We start from the raw sequence: 26515 nt of genomic DNA, 5'->3' as shown, positions 1-26515 counted from the left end.
GGCTCCCAACAAAGACCCTCCCCAATCACTTTTGGGTGCACTCACTGCCTGGTCTGTTCCCGGTTGGAATAGGTGACATTCACCACCGCGGTCTCACTCTCAGTGTTCACTAGGGGAACAGAACAGAGATCAAGGTTAGAGAAGTGAGATCTGGAGATGGGTGTTGATGATTAAAAATAAACAAACTCATCTGCGCAGGTTGTGCAACAAAGTCAAGAGGGAAATACTCAATGACAAACCAGAACATTTCCCGCTTTAAGCCCCTTTTACTGGAACTCTTGGAAAATCAAATCAGCCTAGCATTTTCCTTTATATGCCTTCCTTTGATTTCCTACCAGCCTCCAAGGGAGCTAGGCATACAGAAGGGTGCAGCAGAGAGAAAACACACACACAGGCACACAGGCACACCCAACCCAGGAGATAAAATTCACTCTTGGAAAGTTAAACTTGGTTGGAAAAAACACGTAGAGTGAGATTGAACCAAGAAATGGCTGAAGACACTTGTGGAACATCCAAATCCACTTTAGAGTATCTTCGAGGATACGCCGATCAAATTTAAGAGTGTCGTGACCTAGCTGAATGAGTTGACAGGAATGGCTGCTGCAGGGTCTGGGGGAAGGGATTTCCTGACTTTGAGAATGGACTTGGGTTGGACACTAGAATTCCAGTTGATCTGGGCACACAGTCTTCCCATTTTGAATTAATAAAATTAACTTCTGTCTTATGCATCACTGCCTTGTGATTTTGGATCCCCTTGGCCTGCTCAGCCCTGGTGTGGCGACACTGACAATAAAGCCCCTGCTCCCACAACACTTGAAGATAAAGGCACGTGGCCACAAAACCTCAATGCAGACCACTCTCAGCCCTTCTGGCCTCATCAGTAGAGTTCTCCCATATCAGTGGAGAGGAAGATTCTGCAAGAATTCTCTTCCAGTTAAATGGAAATACAGTAATGAATAAAACCGACAAACTTCTGCCTGCATGGAGCACATTTGACTAGGAAGAGATAGCAGTAAGTATAATAAGCAGATCCTGTAATTCTACAGAATATTAAAAAAGTATAAGACATGGAACGTTAGCTGTAAGAAAGAATGGAATTCTGCCTTTTGTAGGAATGGGAATGGACCTACAGAATATTATACTTAGCGAAGTAAGTCAGACAAATACTGTATGTTATCACCTATATGTGGAATCTAAAAAAATGTATATGCAAAACAGAAACAGACACACAAACTAATGGTACCAAGTGGGGGGAGGAGGGGGCACACTGGGGTATGGGATTAAGTGATACAAACCACTATGTATAAAAAAGAGAAGCAACAAGGATATATGTATAACACAGAAAATTATAGCCACTATCGTGTAATAACATTGAAAGGAGCATGATCCGTAAATACTGAATCACTATGCTATAATCTGAAACTAATATAAGTCAACTATACTTCAACAAAATAAAAATAAAGTCACTCTCTCCCTGAAAAAAAGTAACATGTGGTTAAACGCTGTGGAGAAATACAAATCAGGGTTAAAGGAGGTGGCGGTAAGAGGTCCAATTTCATGTAGGGTGGATGGAAAACACTTTGCTTAGAAAGCAACACTTGAGCAGACTAGAAGTCTTCATTGTTACAAGATCAAACCCATTCTGTCCTCTCCCCTGAGGATCGGGGTGTTATAGCTCCGGGGTGAGCCTGCTGGGCCCCCCAGGGGGGCTACCCATGTGTTCCCAACCATTGCCAGGAGTAACTTAGCTGTCAGTCTAACCTGTGTGCGGGACTGGGCAATGGTTATCAATGCTTCCAGTTGTGTCCTGGCATTTATGATAAAAGGCAAGCAACAGGGTCAGAGGAGAGAACCTGTTTGATTGATTCAGCACCTCACACCTTTGTGCTGGCAAATATTTTAATCATTTATAATGATTTACAGCTTGCCCCTTTCCACAAAGAATTTGGAGATGAATATTTAAATCTTATCTAAAACGGTTTCTTAAAGATTTGCAAACTCCAATTGTATTTTGTCTACTTAATTACAAAGCTCTACTTTATGTCCAATCAAAACCACTCCAAATTTATTTCAGCTCATTTCCTCCAAAAATAAGAGACAACCAGTGATTATTCCACTTTAAAAAAAAAAGAAGAATCGTGAAGCTTTTCTTTAAAGGGCTGCAGACGAATAATTTTCACCCTTAATCTATTTCTAAAATCTACTTTGGTTGGCCCAGGAGCCTGGGGACCCCATGTTGGAAATGAGTGACTTTGTTGATTTTCTGATTAAACAGAGAAGACACCCGTTGCAGAGATGAGCAGCAGCACCAAAGCTGGGACCACAAGTCCAGGTCCGCACTCCAGTGTACTTCCCTCCACTCCGCATCCTGGCTCTCTTCTTCTGGTGTTCCAGGGAGATGTGGTAATGGATAACGAAGGAGAGCAGATCCCGCAAACTCCTCCAGCACCCACCCCTCCACCGCACCACCTCGTCTGCCCACTCTTACCTTGCTCACAGTTCTCTACTGTCCCATACTGAGCAAGCAGGCTGTCCAGTACCTGGGAGCAGGGAGAAGGGAATAAGGCTTCTCTGAGCATCCCAGGGACCCACACAGCCACCCCTGGACACCTCTCACCCCAAAGCACTGGGGCATGAGCAGAGCCTTTGGTGGCTGGAGCACTGCTCTCTGCTCAGTTTGCCTTTCCAGGGTACTAACGATGGTAGTGACCTATGGGGGGTTTCTTTGCAGAATATACTTGAGCTCAAAAAGGCACTTAAGGGCCTTTTTGGAAGCAGACCTGTGCCACCTGGGTCCCTAACTCATCCCTCCTCATCACTAGGTTTGGGGTTTGGGGAAACCCTTCCCACCTCCCTAATGCCTCCCCCAACAGGGACATCCCAAAGGACTAGCACTGGCAGTCTCGGGTTAAGGATGAGATCCAGTCAACCTCCCCTCAGCACCACTAGCATCTCTGGCCCAGCCCCAAACCACCAGGACACCTCCCCAACCATCCTTGCCAACTCAGGCTGGCCCAGACTTCCTTCCCAGTCTCCACAATCCCGGGCCATTGAGAATTTCCCCCAGTTAACTTACTTCCCATCGAAGCTGGGGTGGAATATTTCGGATCTGTATTTTCCGACTCCTGAAATGAGAGAGGACAGAATCAATGACAGCTCTGGATACTTTAGGGGCCTGTCATTCTTGTCCCGGTCTTTATCTTCCTACCTTCTGCTCAACATCAAAGTCTCAGAGTCTAAGAATGATAACCTTTGAGAACAGAGATCTGGTGTAGGGGTGCCTCACTCAAAATTTTATCAGTGCTGCCATACATAGAAATGCCAAAATCAGATGTCCTAAGACTAGGATAACATAATCCCCCCAAATCACATTGGCTTTGTTTCTCTCTCTTAGGTTTCTCACCCAGTAACCATCTATTACCACCCACTGTGTTTCAGGCTCTAGGAATACAAAGCTAGCAACATGAATTATCACATGAATCATTAATCTGATACCTTTTTACCTGGTGCCTACTTCATGCTGGACTTTGCGCTACATGTTCGGGGCATAATGATAAACAAAACAGACAAAGTACTTGGCCTGAAGGTGCTCACAATTTCTTAGGGGAAACACATATGCAAACAAATTACAGCGGGATAACAGGCAGCAGCTAAATTCTTTCTTTGTACAGATATGGATTTAAAACTCTGCTCCACTTAATAGCACTGATCTTTAAAAGGTTATTTAACTTCTTTGAGGCTCAGTTTTCTCCTTTGTAAAACAGGGATAATACCTATTCACAGGGAGGTATAAAGTGATGTTAGATAATATTATCAAAAGCTTAGCAAAGAGCCTGGAGTAAGTACTTAAAAGTATAATGACAGGCATCTGTGGATATAAAGGTAGAGTGATTAACACACAACCCAGCATCGTGACCACCACCTTCCCTCCTCCCAGTTTACTAGTTTCTCCTCATCTTTCAAATGCCTCTTTCCCTGAGTAATTTCCCCTGAAGAAGACTTTCAGGTGCAAGGTTGACTCCCACAGCAATTAACTGCTCACCACCCAAATCAATGACCTAATCCCTGGGCTTAAAACATTTCAATTGACTTGATCTGCGTTGGGTCAACTGTCACTTATGCCTTTGCATATCCTTGATCACAAACTCTTAGTTCAGGGACATGGTTCAACAAAATTCTAGTGGTGGGAAAGAAAATGAAACTAGGAAGCAAGAAAGTTCGGTTCTAGCCCTTAAAACTGCCCTTGATCAGCTGTGCTGACGAAGCCACTCAAGCTTCAGGTCTCCTGGGTGATAGGTAACAGGGCCCCTGTCAGCTCTTGCCAAATGAGGGGAAGGGGTGCTGAAAACACACGGGAGCAAGGGAAGAGATGCTCTAGCTGTAAATGCTTCGATCTTTGCTCTGTCCTCTTGGCCAGCTCACTCACTTCATTCCTCTGACCAAGTGTCTTCGGATGTAAAATGGAAACAGAAGAGTCTTTAAGATCCCTTCTAGCTCTGCAGCTTTGAGGGTGGAAAGACTTTATCAGTGAAATACACTAATGAAAGCTTTTCCTGGGTTGAACTAACTTAAGGGAAAAGCAGCATGAGGGTTGGAGAGAAGCTATGTCCATGCGCTCTACTTCGGTTGGTTGATGAACCTCATCTAAAGATGTAAGGATAAAAGAGCAAGGGTCAGAACAAGTCCAGGTTCAGGTCCTCGGGTCCCACAGCAGGCCAGCTGCTTGGGATCCAATTCACTGGTCAAGAGGGAGCCCCATGGCGTGTGCAATGACATGGTGTTTGGGATTTTCCACACAACTCATGTGAGATTGTGATGGAATGGGCAAAGAAATTCAGGGACCCTCACAATGAAAGCCAAACTCTTGGAAAACTGAAGAGATGATTACACCATCGGAAGGGAACACTGATCTCCCTCAATGCTAGTAACAGGGCTCAACCAAGCTAAGGGAGGACCTCCCCCTGAATGAACTCTTCTGGAAGGACAGCAGGGAGGTGGGCGGCTGTCTTCCTGGGAGTTCAAACCAGTAAAGGCTTAAAGCAGCCGCCTGCCAAAGTTCACTGTAACCTCAGGTCAAAGGTCAAAAATATCCTTTTCCTACTGAAACTCGCAGTTTTAGGGGCTTTCTTTTCTGGGTAGGGAGGAGTTGGGAGGGGATGGGGTGGTGAAATCAAATCTCAGTTCGGGATGTTAATCCATATCCTGAAAGCCATGGCAGTCTGGAATGTCTGGAATGTTCCAGGAGGAGGGGGAGGAGGGCAGGGACACCCAACCAATGAAAGGAAAGACATCCTGGCAGCCCGCCCCCACCCCCAATAGGCAGAGACTCGCCTCTAGGGCACACACACCCAATCCTGGGAACCCAAGCCAGGCCCCTTCAGGCCTCCAAACCGCCTTTCAGCAGAGCCCCCAGCCCTGACAAACACACAACAAAGGCCATGAAGAACCTTTTGTCTTTTAAGCCCTTGGCCTGGTTTCTATTAAGTACGGTGCTACCTAATTTCTTTCAGGCCCAAAACATATGGGGCCATGTTGGGAACTGTACCCCGCACTCCCTTCCAGAACCCTCCAGGTAACTCGTTCACCTTACAAGCATCTCTGGATGCCCAGTGATGGCCGGTGGGAGCTGGGCCAGGGCAGTGTGCTGCGGGCTTAGAGGATCAGGATGGAAGCTAAGAGACCCCGATTGCTACTTCTTTGCTCAGTACCTTACTTTCCTCCTATGAAAAGTTGACAGGGCTTTTGGGAGGGCTTAACGCAGGCAGGGTGCCTACCATGCCTTGGTGCTCAGTCACTGTCCTGGTCCCCAGGAGCCTGCAGGTGTCCAAACTAGCCGGGGAAGAAGCTGGCAGGGCTGACAATGAGCCGTGTGATAGTAAAATGGTTAGGCTTCTGCACTGTGGGGAGACCGTGGGAAACAGCACACCTGGAGTCCCACCCCCACACCTCCACCTCCCTGTGACAACCAAAGGGCCCCTCCAGCACTCCAGGGAATCGGCTTCCACTAGGTTTTAGTGGAGCCTTTGCCCTACAGGTAATAAGGCATGACACTCCTAGCAGGGCCTAAACCCCAACACCCATTGTTCAGAAAAGCAAGAGAACTCCCAGAGGCTCACAAGCCACCGCCCACCTACCCCCAGAGCTGATAAACCTGTTGAGTGAAAGAACGAAGCCTCCAGTCCCTGGCAATGAAGGCAGTCGTTGAACCAGCCTAATTATTTTCCTGGATGCCAGCACCCTGTGGCTTCTGACCCCCTGGCTTGCCCTGACCAGCAGGGTAGTTACCAGGCCCTGGGGCAGCTCCCTAAAAACAGAGCCATCACAGGGGATACGCCTCTAATGCTGCTGGAGACAAGCAGGGGACACAAGGGCCACAGGGACCAAGTGACCATTCTTCAAGCCCAGAGCAGATTCCAGGAGAGACCAGAGGGAGGGAGGGAGGAAGGGAGCATCTGTGCAACAGCCTAAGGAGTTAAGCAGGAAAGCAAGAGACTCAGGAAGCGCGGGAGCTGGGCACCCGGAAGCATGGCTGGGAGTTCTCCCAGGGCAGGAAGCTCCCGTCCTTTTCACCTTTTTAAAGAAGTGTCACTGACTTAGACTGAAAGGGAAGGAAAACAGTTCAATTAAGGAAGAACCTAACATTTGAGGAGTGCTTAGCAGATAACAAGCTCTGAGATTTAGCACCTTTAAGAAGCCTCCCATCACTCATGACCTTGGCAACCAGGGCCCTGAGAATGAGGAGCTGAGTATCTTCGACAAGTCACGCAGGTTCCAAGAGCCAGAGCCAGTGTTTGAACCCAAAGGTTCCAGGCTCTCTGCATTGTCCCCTGTGCTGCCTTTTGGATGGTAGAAAGGAGACAGAAGCCTTTGCCAAAATACAGTCAAATTTTGGCCTGTGGACAAATTAAAATCCTCAAGGTTCACACAAAATAGTGAACAGCGGACCTGCTGAGTGGGCGCTGCACTTCAGTAAGTCAGAACATCCCACCTGCAATTCCTGAAGGTGCGTATGTCCATAGTTAGCTGAAAAATGCTTCTGTGGTTACTGAACACTAACTAGATATTTGATCCTATTAATTGTTAATTTTTAGAAATCATACAGATTTTCAGCTTGTTTTAGAAATACAAACCTAAATAGTTACAGATAAAATGACATGTCTAGGATTTGCTTTAAAATAAATCAGGGTTTGGGGAAATGAATACAGACTGGATATGATTTGGTAATTTTTAAAGCTAGATGGTGGATACATGGGAGATTTATTAAATTATCCTCTTCACTTTTCAAAGTGGTTTTTTTCCCCCCCACAACAAAAAACTTTTTTTAAAAAAGGTAATTTTAGTTCAGCCAGTTTTAAAGGCACGACAGGTTGTAAATTATGGGTCTAAGCCAATAAGGTTTTTCTCTTGGTGTTTTATTAGCAAGAATCCAAGCCCTGGTGAGGAGCCTTCTTGGGGCAGAGAGGATGGGCCTGAGGTCCTGTGGAAGGAGGAGAAGACAGACAAACAGATGGGACCCTTCTCAGAAGGGGGCCTCCCCTGATGGCAGGATGCACACTGGGAACATGTTCCAGGGCGTCGGGAGGACAGCTAAAAACTGCCCTAGGGAGTGTTCTTAGCAATTCAGCTCCTTCCTCTTCCCACCCTCACTCCCAGAGGGTAGGGTACCGCCTTGCATCATGGAGGTAGCCTCACTCCTCCCTAGAGGGAAGAGTTCCTTTAAACCAGAGTGGAGCGAGCCAGTCTGAGAAGGAAAGAGGCAACAGTAGGTTCTGGAAATCTTTTCAAGCTTGGGGCCCAACCCCCAAAGGCCCCTACCAGGAGTCATACCTGGACTTTCATCTCTCCAGAGAACTAGGATTAAACCAGAATCTCCAGAGCAGACCCTTCACCTCCACTCCTCCCCCAGGCCATGATTCTCTGACTAGCAGGATGTGTGATCTTGGGCAAGTCAGGCCCTCAGCTCTCTAAGATTAGTCCACTTTACTGGGTCTTGTGTCCTCTGACAGGGATCAACCCTGATTCACCTACAGTGATACACTCAGAATAATTTTCTGTGCCCTAATGGTCTGAATAAGTGCTTCTTAACCCCGCACCCTTTTTTTGGAGACTTGGTTTCCATTAGGAAATATGATCCAAAGAACACCCTCCACCAGAAAAATCCAAACATTCTGCACACAATTTCAAGATTTCAGGGGTTAATGAAAGCTTTGGAATCCATCTATAGCCCAAAGTTAAGACACCCTCTCACAAATCCACGGGTTTTCACTTTGTCCCCATTGATGGGGATGAAGTGCACTCAAGCCTGCAGGAATCTCCTCAAATAGGTGGGAAGAAACTAGCCCAAGGCAATTAGTAAACTAAGCTTAACCGGGGATGGGGTTGGGGGTATTACTCGGCTATTTTAAAAGAGCAAGCAACAAGATTTTTCAAACTTGTGGTAGCACAATGCTCTTTTAATTCCAATCAGCAGTCAAGGAGCTCACTATCATGACTTTCCTTGTGGTTTCTGGTGCTCAACTGCTGGAGTCATTCATTCTAGATTTTTTTGGCACCTACTATGCACTGGGCCTGCGCTGTTCACACGACAGTTGCCACTCCTCAACAAGAGAAATGTGGCTACTGAGCATTTCAAATGTGGCTACAGCAACTGAGAACTGAATTTTTATTTAATTTCAAGTGTTTATATATAATTTAACATTTTCTTCTGTAAATTTTATGAACTTTAAATACAGTTTCAGTATTTCCAATGAAAATTCAGCATATGAATTGAGACAGGCTCTAACAGTGAATTAAAATACACACTTGATTCCTAAAACTTAGTACCCTGCCCCCAAAAGTAAACTATCTCATTTCTTATTTATATTGATTACATGTTGAACTAATAATCCTTTGAATTGACTTTTAGAACTTTTGAATTAATCTTTTATATTAATTTCACTCTTTTCCTTTTTAATGTGGCCATTAGAAAATTGACACGTGTGTGGCTTGCATCACGTTTCTATTGGACAGTGCAGGGCACTGTGCTGCAGTGCAGAGCATGGAGGGATGAAGAAGCCAGGCAAGCCTCCTGCTCTCATGGAGTTTACAGTCCAGCAGGGGACCCCAGTTTGGTTAGGATGGGAGAAGAGAATGGACAAAGTTAACTGGGTTGTGAAGCTGGGCTGGCCACAGTATCCCTTCAGCAGTGGGTGATCCTGTTGACTTCTCAACAAGAGAGTACCATACGGCTGACACCGGAGAAGCACCCCCCAAAGCTGGCTCCATCCCAGCTGGAAATCACACATCAAAGATGTCCTAATGTGCCAACCTCTGCCCTTTCCATAAGATCACCACTGACCTAGTCCTTCCTCCCCACCCTGCCTCCTCCTTATCCCTGTAGGGTGGAGAGGTGGAAAAAAAAGTAATTGTCTAGGAAAGCTTCTAAAGGGGGCGGACCTGGCACGCTCCAAGCAGGGCAGTAGCTGAGAAAGGGGGCGGGGCCGGGGAGGGGAGGAGGAGCTGGCCCAGTGCCCAGGGCTCTGTGCCAGGCTGATCCAGAGGCAGGGCAGCCAGACAGGCGGGCAGTCGGGTGGGTTGACGGACAGGGGAGGGGCTGGAAAGGAAAACACTGATCTACGGGAAGGTGCAGGACCAGGCCGAACTGATGCCACCACCAAGGAAAGAGTCAGAGTACACGAGGGGTCTAGAAGGCAGGGACACCACTAGAATGTATCTGTGGTCCCATGAATGTGGCCTTTTAAATGTACGTGGCACACACGCACGTGTGCTCCTGAGCTAACGTTTAGCACAGGCAAGAAGAAAAGGAGAGGCTCTGGGCTGAACCCTATTCCTCCTCCTTGGAAGGCTCTTGTATTGCGGTTAATATGCTCCTGGCCCACCTGAAGTCAGGGAAGAAGAGGGCGAATCACTAGGCTTCTTACCAAGACACATATGTGCATGCACACACACATATATATACACACACACACACATATATATACACACACGCACTAACCTGGGAATAGGAAGTTCCAGTTGAAGGAAATCAGATTCATATACTGAGGCCTGAGAGGGTCCTTAACAGACACCCTCATTTTATAGATCAAGAAACAGAGGCTCAAGAAAAGGAAAGACTTGGCAACTCTGAGGTAGGACTAGAACTCAGCTCTCCTCTCAGGCACCCAACCTCACTTCTTTCTCTCTGACAAGAAGTGTTAACACAGCAGAAGCGTGTATAGCCCCGATGTCAGCAGCAGGAAAAATGCCCATATTCTGTATGGCTAAGTGCGTGCCAACTGGCTTTTACTGCATGCGGCTCCAATTTGGGCACAGGATTTAACTTGCAGAAGAGCTAACTACACTATAATACGGCTGGATGACTGTCAGAGAGATTTGTTAGCAAGGAAATAGTGTCGTCATCAAAAATCTCGTCTTGCAAAATTTCATCTCAGTTTGGGATAGGCAGGAGTGCACAGCTGAGTGAGTCGTAGAGTGCGAAAGTGGTACCCGGTGTATGAGAGCAGGCAACAGAGGACTACTCGACTCAATTCACTCATCTCGGAAATAAATGGTTTGACAAGAGAGCCCACAGTTTTTTTTCTTGCCCATCTGGGCAGTGCCAGAGGAAGCCAAAACAGGAGCTCAGACTGCGGAGCTCTTTCCAGACAAATTCCAAGTTGGCCTGGGCCAACTGCCACTCCCTCCCTCCACCCACTCCCTCCCTCTACCATGCTCTCAGTGCTCTTTCACCTGAGGGTTTCCTAGAGCCAGAGCTGGCCTCCAGAGTTCTACAGTGTGAAGCAGGGGGTGTGAAGAAACCATCCGAATGAATGACTCATGGGGACAAACAGAAGAGGTGACACAGTGTAAGCAGTGCAACCTGGCTGGAGGAGGCAGCCATGGTATGGGCAAGAAGTTAACTGTTGTGGACACTGCTCACCATCCTTCTCTGGCTGGCAGAGATAAGTGTTTCCAGGATCTTCCCTTAGGGTTGGGGTGGTTAATCCGCTCTGACAGAGGGAAAGGTGGGTGAAGAGGGGCTGGAAAGAGAGGTTGGTTTAGCTCTCACTGCCCAGTGGAGATGTCAGCATCTCTCCAGAAAGCTTCAGGGCAAAAGGTCTGGCACTCTGGGGCCCAGAGATCTGGCTGAGGATGGAGCTGATACTCCATGGAAAGCATTATGGGGCATGCCTGGGAAACGGAGACAGGTTGAGTGTCTTCTGAGGAGAGAGAGCAAGCTTGGAGAGCGTAGCTGAAGGCTAGAATTTCGAAGCAAAGCTCTCAGAAGCAAAGACCACCCTCAGTCAGTCTTCTGCAACTCACAATTCACACTGAAAGACCCTAGCGGGGTTAGAGCAATTCTTGGAATCAATAGTGTTCCCTGGGAAAGGATGAGACTATCCTGGTACACATTTTACAATAATTTACCCTATTAGTGTAAAGGAGCTCTGGTTGGGTCCCTCCAAAATGAGGTTAACAACCTCCAGTAATTCATGTCTCCCCTCCAGCTGCCAACACAGACCTGTTGGTGGCTGGAAACTTCTGGAAGCTGGTGTTTCTTTCTAGTGGGTGCAGTTCTTCATCAGAACAACTCTCCTCTGACATGGATTCCCATCGTGAGTTCTGCTCTGGCTTTTGCAGCAGCAAAATGCCCTTTCTGTAGAGGCCCTTCTCCCCAGCCCAGGGTTCTGCTGGGGCGTTCTCCAGGCACCATCCAAAGCGGTTCCCAGCCGTCCTTGACCAGGAGCAGGGGCCAGGTCTCTAACAGCCAAGGGGACCTAGGGCGGCGAATACAGCCTTTCACGATGGACAGTGGAAAGCAGGCGCGGGCAGGGCAACTGAGAAAGAGGTGCCTGGGAAGGGCGGCAGCAGCTGAGGGTGGGGGAGGGCTGGCAGCAGCTGGGGGGGAGGAGGGGAGCCCTCATGAACGGGCAATTGAGAAGGGCTGAGCAGCTGAGCGGCCGGGCTGGCGTCGCCGGGCCTGTGCCCCACGTGGGCCGCCCCTTCCCCCAGCCCCTCTCACCTCACCAGGGAAAGCTGAGCGCTCACCCTCCCACCCAGGCCGCTGGGTGGGCCGAGTTGGCAGAGCACACGGAGGGGAACAGAGGATGCCCCCGGGACCCCCTTCCGCTGCAGGGCCCGGCAGCCTAGAATGTTCGGCCGCCAGAAACCCCTCGGCATCCCGACTCACCCCAGCCGGTCCCACCCGGCCCGGGGGGCCCGGGCTACCCGCGCAGGGCCCGGAGGGGGAGGGGACACACGCCGGGGGCTGCCGGGTGGGGGTGGGGACCAGGACTTTGCCCTTTGTCTCTCTCTCCAGAGCCACCGGCCGAAACCCGACCCCATCAGCGAGCCAGGCAGCCAGCGAGGGGCAGGCTCCCCCTCCGGGGTCCTTTAGTAAATCCAGACCCGACCTCCCTGTGGTCAGGGCTGTGACTGAGGTGGTCCTGTGGGGGAGGGGGCTTCCCGCCTGCAAACAGGCCTGCAAGCATTTAAGTGGGAACCGGTTGAGGGTAGGGGGCCGGGAGGGGGCTGGAAGTGGGGCCGCAGAAGCTGGAGGGGAGAAAATGGCCCGGGAGGCGGCATTCCTTAGAGACCTCGGCTGGGCTGTGGGAGGAGGCAGGACCCGGGCCGGGAGGCCTCCCACTGAGAAGGCAGGAACTGAGGCCTGGGAGCGGGGTGGGGTCGGGTGGGCTGGGGTTGCGGACCGAAGGGGCCTTCTGGGCCTACAGAGAAAAGACCCTCCTCCCGGGGCGTTCTGGGAGCCGCCACAGAAAATTTATAATCAAAGAGTCACACCTCTATGCAGAGCAGGGCATTTGTTTGGGGGTGCGAATGACCTTCTTTGTCTGCGCTCTTGGGGTGTCATCAATTAACGATAATCTTATTACTAACTCACGTTTACACGGTACTTTAGGGTTTACAGTGTACGTCTTTACACCTACTCTCCTATGAACACAAGAGGTTGATTTGAGCCTCTAAACCACATAAGTTTGAGAATATTTTTATTTCCAGTCTGCAGTTCAAAGAAGGCTCAGAGGTTAAATGACCAGTCCCAAGTTGACACTAGCCAGCAAGTGTCACACCCGAAGTCTGCTCCTGGTTCTTGCTCCTCAAAAACATGTATGAGCTATGAATTATGATCCTGTAGGCTTGTAACAAAGGTCAACTCTTTGTCCCTTCCTGCTAGGAGGAGGGGGGATGGGAGGGGAAGCGACTCGGATCCCTGCCCTTCCCCCTAACCTCCCATTTTCCCCAGGTTTGAACCCAAACAAAAGGAAAAGGAGAAAGAGGGAGAAAAAAATCAGCCGAAGGATCCAGCCCTGGTATCCACAAGAATGCCAAAGGATGGAGGCTCTTAGAACTCAAATTACCTATTCAGCTTATTTCGTGGGGTTTGTGGAGTTGGGAGGTTTCAGATGAGGAATCAAGGGCCAGGAAGATACTGATCCCAGATCCCACAGAGTACATATCCGGGGAAGGGCAAGCTGAGATCGACACCTGAATCTTAAAACCACTCAAGTCCTTCTCCACTTCCTTCAGCCCTCTTTCTGTGGGTTTTTCATTCCAAGAGCAGAATTAACAGTTCCCATCAGAGCTGCCCAGACAAGGGGAGAACTTTGTTTTCTTCAGCCACTCAAGATTGCCTGAAAATCCAAACAGTGAGAGGAAAATAAAATGCAAAGCAGATACGAAACACCTGCGGAGGAAGGAGGCTCAGAGCAAAAAGAAATTAATATTGGGGATGTTTTTATTTGCTAACTTTATGCTCGCCCCCAAAACACTCAACTTCTCTGAGTGTAAGAGGATCACTTGTTCCCACCTTTTAAGAGAGCTCAGCCTTGAAGGTGGAAAGGCCTGGGTTTGAATCCCAGCACTCCTGCTTATTCAAGGTATGACCTTGGCTAAGTTAACTGTAACCACTGAGAGCTTCAGCTTCTTCTGCAGAGTGAAGACTACACCTGCAGGGTTCTTGGGAAGATTCAGTGGAGGAACACTGCCTTGCTCTGAGCAGATACCAATAAATGCTCCCTATAATTGCAGAAGGAATCACTCATCTTTTGACCCACATCACATTACACAGAGCTCTGGAGCAAAGAAGACACTCGATAAGGGAAATAAAAAAGGACATCTGCCATACCCATCTGAGAGCCTCTCCCTGCTAGGATGCCACCCCTCTCTTCCAGAAGAGTTGTCTTCCCAGACTTCCCTCCCTGTCTGTCCACAGTGCTCTCCTTAATCCATTCCTATTTTTCCTGCCTATCCTCTGCTTCCCATTTCAGTCCATAGTCTCTTGGCCTCTGCTTTTCCTGGATCTAAAGTGAAAATGCTGGAGGGCAGGAATGTTATCTTGTACCTCTTTTGTGTGGCTCCCTCCCCCAATGTGTCTCCCTTTCCTGCCCTGAAAAAGACCCAATAATGCTAAATAAAAACCCAAGAAATATTTAATTCAGCACAGGGGTCATGCAAAGACTCCCGTTTTTACATAGGATGAGGTGGTGACCACCATGTAAGAAGCAGCAAAACTGGCAATGCTTTAAATATGGCCGGAGGGAGGTGGGAATGGGTTTACTGGGTACAGAGTTTCAATCTTGTAAGATGAAAAGAGTTCTAGAGATGAACGGAGAGGATGGTTGCTCACCAAGGCGAATGTTCTCAATACCACTGAACTGTAAACTTAAAAATGGTTACAATGGTTAAGTTTTACTGTATGCTTCTTTTCCTACATAAAACTATTTTAATAAATTATTTCATACTATTTTAAATTTTTTTAATTTCAAAATTAAATTTTTTAAATTAAACCTAAAAAAAAATTTTTAAATAGCAAGGATAGAGGAGAAAATCTAAAAAGCTTCTTGAGAAAAATGAACTGATAAACTATATTTCTTTGCATTTCCACTGTAAGACCCAGGTCTTTTGCTTGTTCTTCATTGGGTTTCTAATACCTGGCAGAGGGCATGTCATACAATAATAGACTCCGAATAGATAAAAAATAAGTGGGTGCGTGCATGCATGAATGAATGCATGACTAGCGGTGCCAAGCTCTTCAGCAATATGCAAGCTACCCCAGATGTCTACACCATGTTCAATATTTTCTTACATGATTTAGTTGTAAATAGGTATTTTTAAAAATCATAACCCCACCCCTAAATGGCCAATGACTGAGTGGCAAGACCTCCCACACACATACCTAGGCTAAAGTGGTGGACCAGGTAATGTTTTGAAGAGAGCAAAGGAGCTTGGGGCTAGGTAGGCATCATTCCTCTTCTAGTCAGAGGTTTAAAGGACACTCATTCGGGTTGGAAAGTGGAAGAAAGATGATCTCCCAGAGATAAATGAGGTTTGCGAAGATCGTTTTATCCCACCTCTTGCCTCCCACGGCTTATTCTGGACCGATGTCATTCCACCCTATTCTAAAAAGTCAGCAGCGACAGCTTTGAATCAAATGGTTATACACATTGGCAGGAAAACCCTCTAGATAAAATAACATCAGTCAGCTAGGTTTTCTCTCCTTCTACATTTAATAAAAAGTTGCTGGAGTGGACACGCTGGAGCAGTGAAGAAATTATTCTTCCGAATCCTGATGCCTCCCCAGCCAACATCCTATTACATCTAGTCCTCACTCAGAACACACTGGCTGCAGCCACCAACAGCCACGTCTGTGAAGGATCATCTTTGCCCTTTAATTTAGGGTTCTGTCTCCAAATCCTGCCAAAGCAACTGCTCTCTATTACAGTTGGACTTCTCCTCCCAAGCAACTTAGAGACCTGGAGGAGGAAGTAGCATAAATATGTCTAACCCTGAATAGATATCCTCAGCAAGTTTACTCCACCCAACAGCCCACTTTAGTTCCTGTCCCGGCTCATTTTCTCCTTCTCGGAGTACCTAATGGAAAGTCGACGAGCCCCAAGCAATCCCAAATGGCACTCCAGAAAAGAGACAACACACATCACTCTGCAAAAACTAATTGTAAAACCCATTATACTAACTGATTAAAGTCACAAGCCTGTTAAATGACCAAAAACCACATCCGGGTTGGAAGCCATTCCCCTCCCCACTCCACTAAGAGAAGGTTCAACCCTCATTCCCTGATCTGAGATGTGCAAAGGGGCTATAGGCCTGAGGGTATATGAGTTTGCACCCTTCGGGCAGGGAGGGCTGAAGAAAGGAAGTGGACAGGAAAGCGGGATCTGAGCACACCTTTGGGAGCTGTTTCCAGACCAAGGAGAGAAACTGGGATCACTGTGGCTTTGCCATCTAAGAGGACACAAGAAGGAGAGCAACATATGTAGTCACTTCGGAGGGATCCAGGGATCCCCAGCTCCTGAATGCCTACTTTGTTAGCTTAAGCAAGAGCAGAAAGAGTATCAAGTCAAACATGCCCATCTCTCACTAGGTGGGGAAGCTGCTCATTTCTTCCTTCCTCAGAGCTCAAGGGGACTCACACAGTCCCCTTCATCCTGAATTCTTACCACACCTACCTTACCTGCAGAATTATGGTAGTTCCTCTCTCACCAATGTCCCCACCCTCCATGTACCTTTGACAGTAGCCCCAAAGTATGAAATTTCAGCTAGGAACCTGGCCCAGGTAGAGGGCATCAACAAGTGGAATATATGGCCCATTCTCCTAAGGAAAAATCAGCAGCATTCTCCACTATGCTTGCCCGATCTCTCCAAGCCATCGAGAGGATGGTTAAGAGACATGGCGGTTGGGTCTGTATCTCGGGGCTCTTGGGGGTTTGCCCTGATGAGCTTCATCTCCCTCTCCCAAAAAGTGGCCTTTTCTTTCAGCATACAGCTTATCAAAAGTATCCTGCACACAAATCCCCTTCAACATGCCCACCCATCATTGTTCCATGTAAAATACAAGCCATATTCACATACTTGAACACCCTACCTACCGCCTTAGACACATACCAAGCTGTTACACAGTCCAAAGACAGGAGGCAGTGGTCCACCTCTAAAACAGTAACAATAACAGCTAATATGTAAGAGCACCAGTTGACAGTTAAAGCAATTCAGGTTTAAGAAGGTTAAGTAACTTTTCCAGTTTCCCAGTCATTGCCTGACTACAAAGCTCTTGTTTTTGAGCACTGAACTCTCCTGGAAGGACCTTTCCTCCACACTCCTGTTGGACTGAGTGAGGGACCTAGGGGAGGTCATGAGACTCTGACCTAATAGAACTTCCTCCCTCCTTGAGCCTCAAGAATTCCGAAAATGATTTCTGACCTCCCTGCTCCTGTTGCCAAAGAACTCAGACTCCACAAACAACCTTGACACAAAACTTTTTCTAATTTCTAAATTCTCTGATTTCTCCTCTGAAAAAGTCTAACTATATCCAATCAACTAAACTATCCAATCAAAATTCACTCAGACTTAACATTTTCCATTTCAAGTGGCCAAAACATCTGGATGAAGAACTAATTTTTAAACTGAAACTAACTCAAAATGAATAAAAATTGAAGACTTCCTTAACCCACTTTTCCTAAAGAAATGTTGAGAGGATTGACTAAAATCCACAAAACAGATACGTTGCAGAGAGCAAGGGAAAATGAAGGGATCCTCCATTTCTGTCTCCTAAGAGAGAGTTTATCCACAACCCTCCCCCTAAACCAGGAGCAAAATCCCCACCCACCCTGACAGGTCACTTAAATACCTTTAGCCACCAAAATGTCACTTGTCTAATAATCAAACTTGTCCTTAGGAGCCTTGGAAGTATCTGGACAATCCAGTCAAAAATTGTTTTACTCACCCAGCTGTTTGCTCTGTATTTCATTCAAACACCGTACTGATGGGTCACCATGCTCTCTGCCACATGACCAGAACATCAGATCCTGGAAGCCTGGACTTCTGCACTAGGACTGCATTTCTGCTGGTGTTTGTTCTGCGTACAGTTACATTTCAGTGTTTCGCAATCAGGTTTTCTCCAACTATATTAAAATGATGAGGTCCAGAGCTACTTTTCTCCTGTGATTTACCCATAATGAACACACATTTTATTTCAGTGGTCTGGGTTTAGGGTGAAAGCTTGTTCAAGCCTGTTGTTCCTTCATTCCATGCCTATTTATCGCAAACCTACTGGCTGCAAAGGAGAAGCAGGTCTTAAAAAGCTGGCTCTGCTTGTTCAATACTAGGATGACCCCTTGCACCCACTAAAAAGTACGGAGCCCTCTTTGAACAAACTCCACGTTCTCCTACTAGAATGCAGTTAGCAAACTAAGGACCGGCCATCTCTCTGCTGGCACTACACCCTTGAAATGGTTTGTGTTATCACAGGATGATCATTTTCTAGATGAATCAAACTTTTATCAATAACCAAATGAGCATACACTTGGAGTCTACGTTTTTTGAGATCTTATTTTGTTTTGACAGGCATTTAAAAAGGTGGGGGCTTGGCACAGGTGGAAATGGTATGCAAATTTTACATTAACATGGAGTCAAACACTGGCTGAGACCCTGAGAAAGATCTTCAAAGCCTCGCCAACCGCCAACCGGAAGACCTGTTGTCAACCTTTTACAAAGTAAATAAAACCCATCACAGACTCTCTGGGTACTGTTACTCCCTTTGTTATTGTTTTAGTCAGCCTTTGGGCCATGGGGACACAGTCCATCTTCTGAGGATTACAGATTACTCTATGCCCCTTAGCCAAGGGGCCTCAGCTCCTGGGAGAGGGCAACAGCTACGTGCACCTCCATTTTCTCTCCACCTCTCTCATCCTCCCACTTTCCCCTGACACACTCCCTTCCTCTCTCCTCTGCCTCTTCACTCCACATTTACCCACCGGCCTTTGGCTTTTGCCGTAGAATGGAAAAGTCCTAGGAGGCCGGGAAGCCGCGGCGAGGTTTGGGATCTGGGGGCTCCCAGGACCAAGGCGAGGCTGTCGGCGGCGCGCCGCAGCCAGGGGTCTCGGGGACCCTGGGAAAGGAAGCCCTCCTCAGAGACCCGGGCCTGCGGATGTTCCCGGGCAGGGGCTGGTTCAAAGGAGGAGGAGGGCGGGGGCCCGGCGCGGAGCGGGCAGAGATTGCGAGGCCGGGGCCGGGCTGGGGCTGGGGCCGGGGCCGCGCGGGCGGGGACGGGCTAGGGCCGCGGGGCCGGCGCGGGCTCTCCAGGAAGCGCCTCCAGCGCCGCCGCGACTTTCTCTGCGTTTTGAAAAATCGAAGGGAAGGCAGGCAACTCCGAAAGCCAAAAGCGCCTGGCCCTCGGCGGAATCTACCACCCGTCTTCTAAACCTGGTGCCTGCGACCCCCTCTCCCGTGGGCGGCTGTGCGCCTGCAGCCGCTCCTCTGTAAAAGGGAAGCGGGCACTCCACCCCAACCCCCATCTCTCTTTCTCTCTTTTTTTTCCCCCGTCTGGAATTTCCAACCCAGGACTAACTCGTCTGATTTTTCCAGTCTCCCCTGCTGCTTTTTTCCTCCTCTTTTCTCTCCCTAACACTCCCATCCCAAAATCTAAACTGCACTTTCTGGAAGGCATTAGCCACATTTTAAGAATCTTAGGAGGATGGGGAGCGAACTAGACTGAATTTAAATTCTAACAGCTGACAAAATGTCTGTTCTTCAAACGCCTTTGGTTCATACATCTATTTTAATGAAACCACCCCCCCAACATCCCCCCCAACACACAAATCAACACAGGTATAACCAATACGTATCTCTTCAACACAGAAATCCTTAAACCTCTACAAATAGCATTCACTGGTCTCCCTCTTTTCACTTAACTAAACCTGAAACTTTTAATGTTTTAAAATTTTATACTCACTAGCCTATCTCAATGGTGTCTTTGTCAACTGGCTCTTACACATTATACACATTAAAGTATAGAATAAATAAACTCAAAAAATAAGCCTTAAAAGTACCTAAACACATAAAATGTGATTCAAATGACATATATTAAGGTAATTTTAAAAGATTAGAAGCTCTGAACCTTTGAATCAAGATTCTTCCAATGGCTAATGTCATGTACTTCATGTCTAAAACATAATTATAAGAATGTTTTGCTCTTGTTCCACCAAAATCTATGCCATTTAAACTTTACATTTGGAATAGTTAACTATACTCTGAATAAATTAGTGATGGGAAATTACAATTCTTCCCCTACTTTACTCAAAGTTCTCCATCTGAGAAACCATTGGAGTAAAATTTCGTCTTTTTCTGCTTTGGGTAGAAAATAAACCTACAACTTTTCCAAAGGATAGTCAAATACCACTGTCCTTAGGAAAGTCATCTTGAAACACAGCACTAAATGATAAAAAGCTAAAGATTTCTCTAGCAGTGAAGAAAACTTAATTTATGAATTTTAACATTTACTTTCTAGGTGAAAACTAAAATGGGGTGAGTGAATTGATTTCCACCATTCCTCCAAACAGTGCAGAAAAATGAAGAACCAACTGATTTTTTTTAAAACTTGTTTAAAATTCAAAAAACCTATTATTAAGAAAATCTTTTCAGTAAATGTAAGAAACTATTTCAACTTTAAACTAACTTGTTGAATACCTCATCAGATGTATCTTTTGGCTATAATCACTAAAGCAAAAGTGCCTGAAAATCCTCCCACTCTATCTAGTATTTTTTCTCCTTTGTTGTTGTTTCTTAACCCCCATATAATTTATTCTCAGCCCCAAAGAACGATTTTCCTTAAAGGCAAACCCATTTCTGAAGGCAAAATTTTTGTGTTTTGAAAATATGTAGTGATCCAATTATTTCTTCAGAGTCTCTACAAATCATTTAAAACTAAAAATATTTTTGTCATTTACAAGACATCCCTTCATAGAGATTTTTAAAGTGGCTAAGTAGAAAATTAAACTGAATAATCAGAATAAAGTTTGAACACTTTCTCTTCTGAGAGTGTTCACAGTTGTGTCCAGAGATCAATTTTTGTGTGATTTTTAAGTTAGAAATTTAAAGGAAAGTGTTAGCCCACCTCATTTGAAGTCAGAGAAAACAACCATCAACCTGCCTAAGGAAATCAAAGTCTTTAACTTGAACACATTTCACCCAGAGAAATGTGGTACACTTCTTCATTTTTTTCTTAACAACAACTTTTACTTTGATGACAACACTTGACAGGAGGTATGCTATCTTTAGGCCACATTCCTCTAGAAAAAGGTACACATAGTGGCAAATGAAACAAAAGTTGGGGAAATTTTAAGGAATTTAAGGTATTTTCTCCCAAAATACAAGTCTCACCAATATGGTACCCTCTTAACTGCTCAAGAGTCTTTAAAAAAAAAAAAAACCCACACATTTACAAACCCTTTCCACTACTGTTCTTAAAATTCTTTTGGCTTTCCTCCTTTGTCCTAATATTTGACAGTAAATATATACAAATTTTCAACAGCTGAAACTCTTGACCAAAATTCCAACACTGACTAAGAACATTTGGGAAGGTGATCTCAGAGAAATTTAATGTTGCCTATTTAAAAAATTCAAATTATTTTCAGTTTAAATGTATAATGTTCAGTCTCTTGAGTTCTTACTTAAAAGGAACAAATTCTATATCAAATAGACACAAGGTAAAACAAAATATATTAAGACTTCAAAATCAGGGCTGCTCAGAAGTAACTGAGCATATTATCTTTTATTTCACATGCCCCTCTAAAACAACAACAACAACAACAACAAAAAACCCAGGACATTTAGGTTGCTAGGTTTTTAAGAATCTCTTAGAAATGTTTAAAAGTCATAATTCATTTGGAACTGAGCACATCAAGAGTTCTATTTTAAAGAGTGAAAACAATATACACACATATACACACACACACACAAAATACATATGCACCATTGTTCATTTTGCTTAAAATATGTTAATCATAGTTAATCAACTAGTTCCTGTTCTATAAATCCACGAGACTAAAAAAGCCAGTAACAAACCAACTAAAGAAACACTTTTCAGACAGACTAAAAACAAATACCACAACATGCTTCCTCAAAGAACACAAAATGATAGAGCAAACTTTACTTCATGAAAACAAACTTTCTTTTTTTTAAATCCTAAAACTTCAAAAATTGATTCATCCTAGAAAAATGAAGTGCCTTACCACTACCCAAGGGAAAAAACAAAACACAACTGACTCAATGTGCTCAAAAATTATTTCAGGAAGGGGGAGAACACAAAAGATTGAATCTGGGTGTGGAAAGGAAGATTTTGTACCCACTCCTCACAAACCCCACCCCTTGCCAACTCAAAGGAGCCCTGAGTAATACATTTTGGAGGGAACGAGAAGGAGCCTAAAAATGGCTTTAAAGCAAGCAGATGGCTTAGGGAAAAAGATCCATAAATACAGAGCACCATGAAAATTAAAATATAAATGTTTTGGGTTCCATTTCATCAACATTTTGCCATTTTCTTCCTTTTCAGTTTCTTCCCTTTAAAATTTAAAACCATCCTTTGGAGCAAAAGAAAAATATTCCACATATTTCAGAATTCCAGTTCTTCTGGTTATTTCTCATCAACATGTTCCAAACACTCAGCTTTCAATTCAAATATCCACAACCTTCTCAATAAATCTACTGATGTCAGTGTACATGTTTCCCTTATCCCATCTCCAGGAGATGCTTCCAAATAATAATTAAGACTTTTTTTCTTTCTTCTGATTTTATTGCCTCTTTATCCCTAACACTAATTGCCTTTCCAATAACAGTATTTCAAGCACTTGAGGTTAAATCACAAGCTCTATAAACATAGTAACAAGCCATATTGATCATCTATAGATACAATACTTCCAAGTTACTTAAATATCTCAGGCTAAACCACTGAACAGTTTCTCTCCGGTTAAACTTTCTAGACCCTCTTAACTGCCTCCAAAAGAGCATAGCCACCCACCTTCACTTTGCCACTCAGAAAAGGCCAGGGACTACTCTGAAATGCAGCAAGTTTCCAGTTGAAATGAGGGGACAGAGGGAGGAGAGGATCAAAGATTTACTGGGGGCTGCAGCATGAGAAAACTGCACTGTCAACATGTTTAAGTCAGATTTGAGAAAGCAAGAAGACTGCTCTTACACTTCCCAGTTCAAGGAAAGATTTGAAATCCACCATGAATCAAAATTGGGGATAATATGATAGCATGATAGAGGTTCCCCACTTTGCTCAAGTGAGGACAGAAAGGTATTGGGTCACACACACACACACACAAACACACACCATTCATCCAGGGAGTTCTAGACCCTCCAAAGAGCCCCAGCTCACAGCCTGAACACAAAGCTCTCACCCCAGATGGTCCCCTTGTAACAATGGACTGAAGGAGTGGGGGTGGGGGGCTCGGAAAGGATAGTACAGCCAAAGCATATTTGCAAAATCCAGTTGGGAAGGGAGGACGTGTGATGTGAGTGACTAGAGGTAGGGGTCTGTGAAAAAATAACGTCCTTCCCTGTTGCAGAAATATAAATAAAGCAAAAGTATAGAATTCTTCTGGGGGCAGGAACTCATTCCACTTCCCCTAGGGAGTCAAAGGGGAGCCCCCCACAATTCACTTAAGAAGTAGGGTGAAGGAATGGTGGGGAAAAAAATGGCCTGCTAGGAAGTTGCTGAAATGTCCATGAGTCTAAACTCTTTTAAAGATTTTTTCGCTTCCCCACAAGTGATCCCACACATCTTGAACAAACTCCACAAGGTTTCTCCCCTATTGATTTTTTCCCCTTCACTTCTCCAAGTAACATCTCTCAGCCCACCCCAGCCCCAGCTTATTTTTTTACAAGCTGTAAACCACCCATTACAAGATCTTAGCCAATCTTCCCTCCCTGCCCCCAACATCCGGAGTTGGGGGTGGGAAGGCCAGTAATGGGTTTCTTCCACTGGAGACACTATGGACCCCTAAACACAGCCTCTCAGTGCCCCCAGGCCGACCGTCTCCGCAGGGAAGAGCTCTCTCCTACCTTTGTTTTTTGGGAACCGAGTGTTCAATCTCTAGGCGTTTTCCTTGCAGTTCCACTTTCCCTAAAGATTAAATTGAAAAAGACACTATGAGAGCTTGAACAGGAGTGGGGGGCGGCAAAAGGAAGGAGAAAGGTATTCATCCAGGAGTTACTGGGATCTGAGCTCTTCCTAGGAATCCAGGTAGTGGGTTCCGCAGCCGGATGCAAAAGGTCGCTCGGGGAATGGTGGACCCTATGCGTTCATTATTGTGTTTTCTTAATTTTTGTTTTGTTCTTTCACTGGGGCTAGTTGAGTGGTGGCTCGCTCTGGGGGCCGGATTTGGAAGAGGTGCGAGGGCGTCTGTGTGGCCGGCTGCATTTACGGCTCCCAGATGTGGGGTTCGAGAAGGGGCCCAGAAAGGGCCCCCCCGTTTCTCCCAAAGTGCATGGCTGGAGGGGGGGGGGCGGTGCGGAATGAAACTTTATTTTTCTGTCGAGCCAGGGAGAAGAGCTTCGGGCGGTGGGGCGGCCACCTGTCGGGGCCGGCCAGGAGACGAGGCCCTGGGGGATCGGAGCGGGGCCCCGCGGGGAGGGTCCCGGGCGGCCGCGGCGCGCGCCTCTCGGCCCAGCCTGAGCGTCTCGGGAAGCAGCATGGCGACCCGCCGCCGCCGCCGCCGCGCCACCCCGCTCACGCCCCACTTTCAAATCAAAATGGCTCAAGCCCCAGGCCCTGGGCGGGAGGCGGGACCCCGTCCCTCTCAGGTCGGGCCCGAAGGCTGCAGTCCCCACGGAAACCTAGGAGATCAGAAGCGGAGCGGGGACCCCTTCCCGGCTGGGCAAGGCCTAGGGCGGAGGAAGGGGAGAGGGTGCTCACGCGCGAGGAGGGGGGCGGGCGTCCAGCCTCGGCCACCGAGGGGAAAACGTAGAAAGACGCCCAGACGGGGGTCACCTCGGTGGCGAGTCCCCCCCACCCCTGCCACTGGGGCTAACGCCCCGTCGGTGGGGGATAAGGGGGTCACCACTCTAAAGCCCCCAGGTCCTCATCTCAGACTAGGAGGATGGGGTGAGGGAAGCTGAATATTTCCGCACGAGGAGCCAGCGTGGGGTCGGCGGGGGCGTCGGAGGGGGTGGGTGGGAGTCGGCTCCGAGGCCAAGCCCCACAGGCCGGGGACAGAGAAGTTGGCGGACGAGGAAAGAGGAGGAGCAGGTCTCTGTTGTTCAGGGATTTCGCGGTGGTTTTTTCGGGGAGGTGGGTGCACTCTTACCGGAGAAAGTTTCGATGGCTTTCATCGCCCAGTGCTCGTCCGGGCAGTCCACGAAGGCATAGCCGGATTTGACCAAGAACTGGCCGCTGTAGGAGATCTTGTGCTCCGCAAACACTTTCTCCAAGTCCGCGGAGGTCACGCTCTCGTTGAGATTGCCGATGTACAGCTTGTTCATGGTGGCGGTCTCGGGCAGGACGCGGTCCCGGGCAAGGCCGAGCGGGCGGGCGCAGGCGGCGAGCCTCCTAGGCCGAGGCGGGAGGCGGCGGCAGCAGACGCAAACTTTCTTTGCACCCTACCCCTGAAGTTGTCCGGAGCCGGGGCGGTGGCGGGGGGGCGGCCGGAGGGCGCGCAGAGGTCGCGGGAGAGTTCGGGGAGGCCCGGGAGAAGTGCCCGCGGCGCGCTGGGAGGCGGACGACGCGGCGCGGCTCCTTCCCTTCTGTCCGAAACCCCTCCGAGAGGGCTGGTGTGTCACGTTTCTCCGCGGCCGCCCTGGCGCCGCCTCTAAATAAAATCGACTTGAAAAAAAATGGAGCGGAAAAAAAAAAGGCGAAGCCACGTGGTGAAAGCCCCCACCCACCCTGCAGGGGAAGACCCCCGACGCCTCAAGGCCCTTCGGCCCTCCAACCCGGCCCAGCCCTCCAAACTCCCGCCCCGGGGTTGCTCTCCATTCACCCCTGGGGTAAACTGGACGGGTGGGGTCCGCTTTCTCGAAGCTCTACTCGCCCCCTTCCCCTTTAGAAGAATCTGGCCCCTAGGGAGGAGCCCCGCCCCCACCCATCCCCCTACCCGGGCCCTAGCTGGGGGAGGGTGGTCCGAATCAGAATCTCCCACCTCTTGATGGGTAAAATGTATGGTTATTTTTTATTCGAGTGGTCGGCGGTGGGGGGAGTTTGCCCACCCTACCCTAGCTCTAACTGCTAGCGACTGACAGGCGGGGGACGGCCGAGATAGACAAAGAGAAGCCGAGGACTCTGGGGTCTTCAGGAGGGGGTCGCGCGAGCCGGTGATTTCAAAATAAAGGCGCTTTTTCCTAGATCTTTAAGGGGGGGGGGTGTCTCAGCCTTCCCAGCCCCAGCGCTAGGCGACTCCCTCGCCTCGGGGAATCCAGGACCTAGGGGGGTCTTGCGAGCGCGGGACCGGGAAGCTGGGAACACGGGGATCGCAGCTGGGAACGGAGGATCCGCAGGAAATCATGTTTCGGGATTCCCCCGGGAGAAAGGGTGGCTCACACCCAGGGTTCGGCTGTTGAACCACAACGTCTCGGGGTCCTAGGGAAAGCGCGGCTCCGGCCCAAGATGACCCCGGGAGAGGGAGGGGTGGAGAGAAGGAAGAGGAGTGGTCGCGTGAGCAGACCCGGGCTAACCGAAGGGGGAGGTCTCAGGGAGGGAGTGACAGGGTGGAGATCCAAATGATCCCCTTCT

General features: G+C 47.6%; 1 protein-coding gene across 1 annotated transcript in view; it reads right to left on the bottom strand.

Moving 5' to 3' along the window:
• The window catches only part of IGF2BP1 (insulin like growth factor 2 mRNA binding protein 1), a 35724-nt gene extending 10152 nt beyond the window's left edge, over positions 1-25572 (bottom strand). The window contains exons 1-5 of the mRNA XM_006214181.4: positions 25095-25572; positions 23851-23911; positions 3077-3125; positions 2489-2540; positions 46-109 (exon numbers count right to left, since the gene is read on the bottom strand). Of these exons, the coding sequence (XP_006214243.1) occupies positions 46-109; positions 2489-2540; positions 3077-3125; positions 23851-23911; positions 25095-25269 (401 nt within the window). The 5' untranslated portion in view covers positions 25270-25572. The remainder of the gene's footprint in view (positions 1-45; positions 110-2488; positions 2541-3076; positions 3126-23850; positions 23912-25094) is intronic.
• Positions 25573-26515: the final 943 nt, after the last annotated feature.

Source organism: Vicugna pacos, chromosome 16, assembly GCF_048564905.1.
Source record: "Vicugna pacos chromosome 16, VicPac4, whole genome shotgun sequence".
In the NCBI taxonomy this organism is placed as follows: Eukaryota; Metazoa; Chordata; class Mammalia; order Artiodactyla; family Camelidae; genus Vicugna; species Vicugna pacos.
This window is presented reverse-complemented; position numbering and strand designations above follow the sequence as displayed.